This window comes from Otolemur garnettii, unplaced genomic scaffold, assembly GCF_000181295.1.
Source record: "Otolemur garnettii isolate 467f Iridium unplaced genomic scaffold, OtoGar3 scaffold00281, whole genome shotgun sequence".
Classification (NCBI taxonomy): Eukaryota; Metazoa; Chordata; class Mammalia; order Primates; family Galagidae; genus Otolemur; species Otolemur garnettii.
In genome coordinates, this window is record NW_003852676.1 from 612,752 (window position 1) to 618,821 (window position 6,070).

At 50.8% G+C, this 6,070-nt stretch overlaps 1 protein-coding gene across 1 annotated transcript in view; it reads right to left on the reverse strand.

Annotated features, from left to right (window-relative positions):
- BCR (BCR, RhoGEF and GTPase activating protein) overlaps positions 1-412 on the reverse strand; it is a 144,072-nt gene extending 143,660 nt beyond the window's left edge. The window contains exon 1 of the mRNA XM_023508839.1: positions 341-412. Coding sequence (XP_023364607.1) covers positions 341-412 — 72 coding nt within the window. The remainder of the gene's footprint in view (positions 1-340) is intronic.
- Positions 413-6,070: the final 5,658 nt, after the last annotated feature.

The window sequence follows — 6,070 nt, forward strand, 5'->3', positions numbered from 1 at the left end:
AAGGGCGCGGGGCTGCGCGCGCCGCTATTGTGTGCGGTCTCCACCGCGCGGGGCGGTGCTGCCCTCAGCTCGGTGCCGCAGCGCTAACCCCCGGCCGCGGCCCGCGATCCGCTCCTCTCGCTCCCGCGCCGCCCCACCAGCCCCGCGGTCGCCGCCTGCCCCGGCGCTGCACTCAGCGGGGCAGCTCTCGCTGCGCTGCCGCCCGGCCCGGACTCCGCGCCGCAGGAAGGGGTGGGCCGGGGGGCGGTGGCCGCGGCGCGACTGGAGGAGCCGGCGGGCCTCTTAAAGGGGCCGCGCTGCGGGAGCCGGGCAGGGGCCCGGCAGGCTGCTCCCGACCGACCTGCTGCCTTCTCTCCATCCCTGCGCGCTTGGGGAAACTGAGGCCCCGACGGCGGCGACACCGACTCTCCATCTCGCAGCCCAGGAATCCACCATATAAAGGACACCGGCTCCTCTGGTTCAGAGAGACCTTCCCAGCCTAGAGGTCCTGGCAACAGGAGCACCTGACTCCTCATTTCCCCACGGGCCCGACCACTGACTAGCGTCAGAGGTGGGCACGCTAGGGGCCGGGACCCAGCAGCCTGGGTCACCAACGCCAGCGGCCTCCATGTCCAACAGACCTCTGGTGATATGGATCGGATCCTCTGGTGATATGGATTGGATCCGTGGTGAAGCAACAACCGCCTCAAGGGATTGTCGCAGAGACACATATGCTGGATAACAAATAGGAATTTCTCCCCAGGTCACTCTACACCCACCCTTCCTGCGTCCTGAACTGTGCGTTTATCCTCCGGCCTCTCCTAAGCTCAGAAAACAGCGTAGCTTTTCCAGGGACTGCCCAACTCAGAACTTACCCTGGTTAGTCTCCCTCTAAGGGAGTCGCCAGCCTTCACCCTGACCCACAGGACAGAGTGGGAGACTGGACGGCCCCCAGTGACAGGTAGTGAACTATTTGGTCATTCTTTAGGGACACCCAGAGATCTGAGACACATGTCAGAGAGCACTGTGTAGGGAGCCCAAATGGCAAAAACCGAAAATACCCAAACCCACCTGCTGATGAGGGGGAAGAAAGGAAACAGGACTTGGCAATAGAAGAACTGGGCTTGAGTCTCCTGACTACCTCTCTTTCTCTGCCTTGGTTTCCTGGGCATTAAAATGAGAATACGACCATCCACCTCCCAGGCTTGTTGTCCCTGTGGATGTAAAGGGTTCATTTCCCACTTTCAGTTCCATTGCCACCCAAAGCATATGCCTTGATATGCAGCCTAAAGGAACAGATACCAGGGCTAGGCTTGGAATCAGTCTGTGACCTGTGATGGGGTCTCACTACATTGTCCAGGCTGGTCTCAAACTCCTGGCCTCAAGTGATCCTCCTGTCTCAGCCTCCTGAAGTTCTGGGATTACAGGCATGAGCCACTGCTCTGGTCAGTTTTTATTTTATAATATAGCAGCTTTAATGAGATATAATTCAAAAGCCATGCAGTTCACCAATTTCAAATTTGTGAGCCTCAGTTTTGTCCTCTGTAAAATGTGAGCTCAATATTTAAAACAGCCAGGAAGGGCACACACAGAACACAGACCCATAAGACGGCCTGCTGATGTTAGCACCCTAGGAGAATGTGAGTGCTGCTAAGCCTCCAGGTCTGGCTTCTAGGCAGGGTGGCCTCTGCACAGCTCACTGCTGCCCTCTGCAGGTCTTTCCCACTGCTGCCACTTTGTCTTGGAGCAAGCAATCCTCTTCCCTGCCAGGCAAGGCCGTAAAATGCTCATTTTGCAGAGGAGGATACTGAGATGCAAGTGGTACCCTGACTGACTTTGGGGCAGTGAGGCAGAAAGCAGTGTGATTCTGAGCAGAGCTTTCATCCTCAGTGGCCTGTTCTTTAAAGTGAGTATAATAAATCCTGACTTCACAGGGTCATGGTCAGTATTAGCTGCCTTCTCCCAGTGACCTGCTGAGGTCCTCTAGTGAGTGGTCCAGGCAAGGCAAAGACCCAGAACTCCAGAACCCCATTTGCTGGCCATTAGCAGAAATAATCCTAAAAACACAAACTGTTTATTCCCTTGCTGACCAGGCCCCTTAGTTTCCAGGGGTATATGGGGACTCAGCAGGGCTCATAGTACCACCAAATGCCTGGGAAAGAAGGGGGAACACGGCTCGGCGCCTGTGGCTCAAGTGGCTAAGGCGCCAGCCACATACACCTAAGGTGGTGGGTTTGAATCCAGCCCAGGCCCGCCAAACAACAATGATGGCTGCAACCGAAAAAAAATAGCCAGGCGGTGTGGCGGGCACCTGTGGTCCCAGCAACTTGGGAGGTGGAGGCGGAGGCAGGAGACTCGCTTGAGCCCAGGAGTTGGAGGTTGCTGTGAGCTATGCCACAGCACTCTACCAGGGGGATAGCTTGAGGCTCTGTCTCAAAAAAAAAAAAAGAAGGGGGAATACTCTGGAGGGGTGGTTCATCTGTCAATGAGAAGTCACTTTTTCTAGTTCATAAAGTCCAGCTCAGCCACACTTTAAATATTTTATACTATACACAAGCAAAGTCACTTCTGAAACTCTGAAGTTGTTTGGTTTAAGTTTACAGGCTCTGTTCTCTTACCATTAACAAATGTCTGGTCATTGGGTGCAAGGACATGTCCAGACAGTGGCTTTCTCCACCTTGGGGCATCCTCTTCTGGCCCTAAGGATGTTACTCATCCTGAGAACTCCCCAGAAAGGGCTCCCACCCTAAGCCTCTGGCCCATTCCTGCAAAGCTGTCTTATCATCCACCCCATTCCCAGAGGAGCGAGGAGAGTCACAAGGTCCACAGACATACATTGAACTCTATAATCCTACATTTGGTGTCTGTCTCAGCTCTATCTAAACTCTGCAAGGACACAGACCTATTTGTTTGGTTCCTTCATGTCCCCCAAGAGCTACAAGGTGCGAGGGCAGTAGTAGAATGAGAAGCCAGACATGTGTGTGGTCTGGAGGGCATATAGCCCAGGGAGGGAGACTCAAGTAGGGGAAGGGAATTGATAAGGCATTCAGAGCCAGGCCACAGCAGAGGTGTGTGTGCTGTGCAGGTAAGGGGGGCTGCAGTGACACTTAAGCTGGTTCTGAGAAGAAGAAACTGTGAGACAGGCTTGGTGCCTGTAGCTCAGGGGATAGGGCACCAGCACATACCCCGGAGCTGGCAGGTTTGAACACAGCCCAGGCCTGCCAAACAACAACAACTGAACCAAAAAGAAAAAGAAAAATAGCTGGATTTTGTGGTGTGTGCCTATATTCCCTAAGTCCCCTTCAACTACTTAGAAGGCTGAGGCAAGAGAATCATTTAAGCCCAAGAGTTTGAGGTTGCTGTGAGCTGCGATGCCACAACACTCTACTCAGGGTGACAGCTTAAGACTCTTGTCTCAAAAAAAGAAAAGAAACAGGGAGACAAAAGGACAAGGAGACATCAATGTTGTAGGAGTGTTTGAAGGACAGTGTGTGGGGTAGGAAGTGAGATCAGAGGTAAGGCCCTGTAGCCCTGTAAGAAAGGGTTTTATTGGGTTTTATTCCTAATGCATGGAAAAGCCAAATACTACACTATCAGATAGAACTTTCCAGCATGATGGGCATGTTCTGTAATGTGCACAACCACCACTGCAGCCATGAGCGGCCCCATGGGATTTCACCTAAGATGTGGCTAGGGAACTGAAGAAACGAATTTAACTTTAAATAGTCATGGTGGCTGCTGGATGGGGCTGTGTGGGATGCAGTGGGTGCCTGCTGGGATCTGGGTGGGGGGTGGGGGGGAGATGAGAGACAGAAGCAGGGGAAGAGTTGGGGGCTGTGGCAGCTGTCCAGGTAGCAGGTGTTGGTGACCCAGAGTTGACTAGAAGGTCGGTGCCTGAAAGAAAGGATTGAGTTGCAGGACCATTCTGGAAGTAGAGCTTTGGGGCTTACAAATGGAGAGTGTAGAAAATGAGGGCAGGCCAGCTACAGGGCTGACTGTGGGTTGCTGACTGCCCTGGATAAGGAAGAGTGGCCCACGTGAGGCTGCAGGTACCCATGGCTCATCCACAAGGAGGGGTCAGGTGGACAGAGGGTGAGTCTACTACACTCAGGAGCGATCAGACCACAAACAGAAACTGAAGTATCACCAGTAAATAGCTGTTCATAGCCGCAGGGCAGGAGATCTTCCCTGCCTGCAGGAGGATGGTAGAGACAGTGCAGAGACTGGACTAAGAGGGAAGTAGAGGCAGAGAGACAGAGAAGGGACTAGCCAGGGAAGTGACAGGGATTCAGGAGTCTGAGGGGACTTAGTGAGGAGGGCTGAGCCCTGAGCTGACACTGCTGTGCTCTCAGATGGAAGGACACTGGCTGCATCTGGCATCAGATAGGTGGCCCCAGAGTTTCACTGTAGAGGCTGGGGGCTATATGGCCCTGAGGCTGCCCCAGATTCAGGAGGTGGAAGGGGTTCACCAAGGGCTCCATGGCTATCTCCAAGCAGTGGGTGGCATTTATACTCTTCATCATTATGCTTTTCTTAATTCTCTGTAATGAAAATGTCTATCTTATAATTTAGAAAAACCAATAGCTGTTATTTTTGTTTTTATGTTTTACAGCTCGGTTGAGGTATAATTCAAGTGTACATATTTAAGGGTACAATCTGATGAGTTTTAGCATCTGTACACAGACAGAGTCTCACTTTGTCACCCCTAGTAGAGTGCTGTGGGGTCATACCTCACAGCAATCTCAGACTCCTGGGTTCAAATGATTCTCTTGCATCAGCCTCCCAAGTAACTAGGACTACAAGCACCCACCACAACTCCTGGCTATTTTTAGAGATGGGGGTCTCACTGTAGCTCATTGTTTTGGTCTCAAACTTGTAAGCTCAAGCGATCTGCCTGCTTCGCCCCCCCCCCCCAAGTGCTGGGATTATAGGCATGAACCCGTATACACTTTGAAACCTACAATTACCTACAATTAGGTAATAAACATTTCTATCTCCCCCAATAGATGCTAATGTTTTTAAATCTTGAACCTAAAATAGGACAGGCAAGTGGGATTTATCTAGATGATGCTCCCCCTCAATGTTCCTCATTTTCTGAATGTGGTTCTAAGGATTTATACATTTATTTAAAAACTGAAACAACATACACACACACCCCTTCAGCAACAGCCAGGTTGACTCCTAAAGGCCAGGCCAGGCCAGGTTCCAGTAAACCTTCCCCAAGGTAGCCCTTTCTCCATACAGGAGGGAGAGGCTGGAATCCAACGGCCCCCTCTGCTGGTGAGAACCTGATGCCTCAAAACCCTGGAGATAGAAATCAATACCCCAACAGGTGACAGGATAAATAGAAAGCTGTATATTCTGGCTTGGTGCCCGCAGCAAAATGGTTACAGTGCCAGCCACCTACACCAAACCTGGAGGGTTCGAACCTGGCCGGTGCCAACTGCAACAAAAAAAATAGCCAGGCATTGTGGCAGGAGCCTGTAGTTCCAGCTACTGGGAAGCTGAGGCAAGTGAATCACTTAAGCCCAGGAGTTTGAGGTTGCGGTGAGCTGTGATGCCATTGCACTCTACCGAGGGTGACATAATAAGACTATGTCTCAAAAAAAAAAAAAATGAAAGAAAGTTGTATATCCATATAATGGAATAATAATACTCTGTCATATAAAGGAATGAAGAGAAAGAAACTGTGGTCCTTCCAGACAATGGAATATTAACCACTGCTACAAAATTGAGCAATTTTCATAAAAAATATGAAAGAACATTAAATTCATGTTACTAAGCAAGAGAAGCCAGTCTGAAAAGACTTCATACTGGATGGTTCCAACTATATGACACTTTGGAAAAGGAAAAAGCTATGGGTACAGGAAAGATCATTGGTTGCCAGGGATAAGGGAGGAGTGAGGGATGAAGTGGAAGAGCAAGGAGGATTTGCGGGAGCAGCGAAATGTTTCGTATAATACTGCAGCAGTGGGTACATGTCATCAACATTCATCCTAACCCATAGAATGTGCCACGCCAAGGGTGAACCCCAACGTAAGCTATGGACTTTGAGTGATGATGAGTCAATGTAGGTCCATTCACTATCACA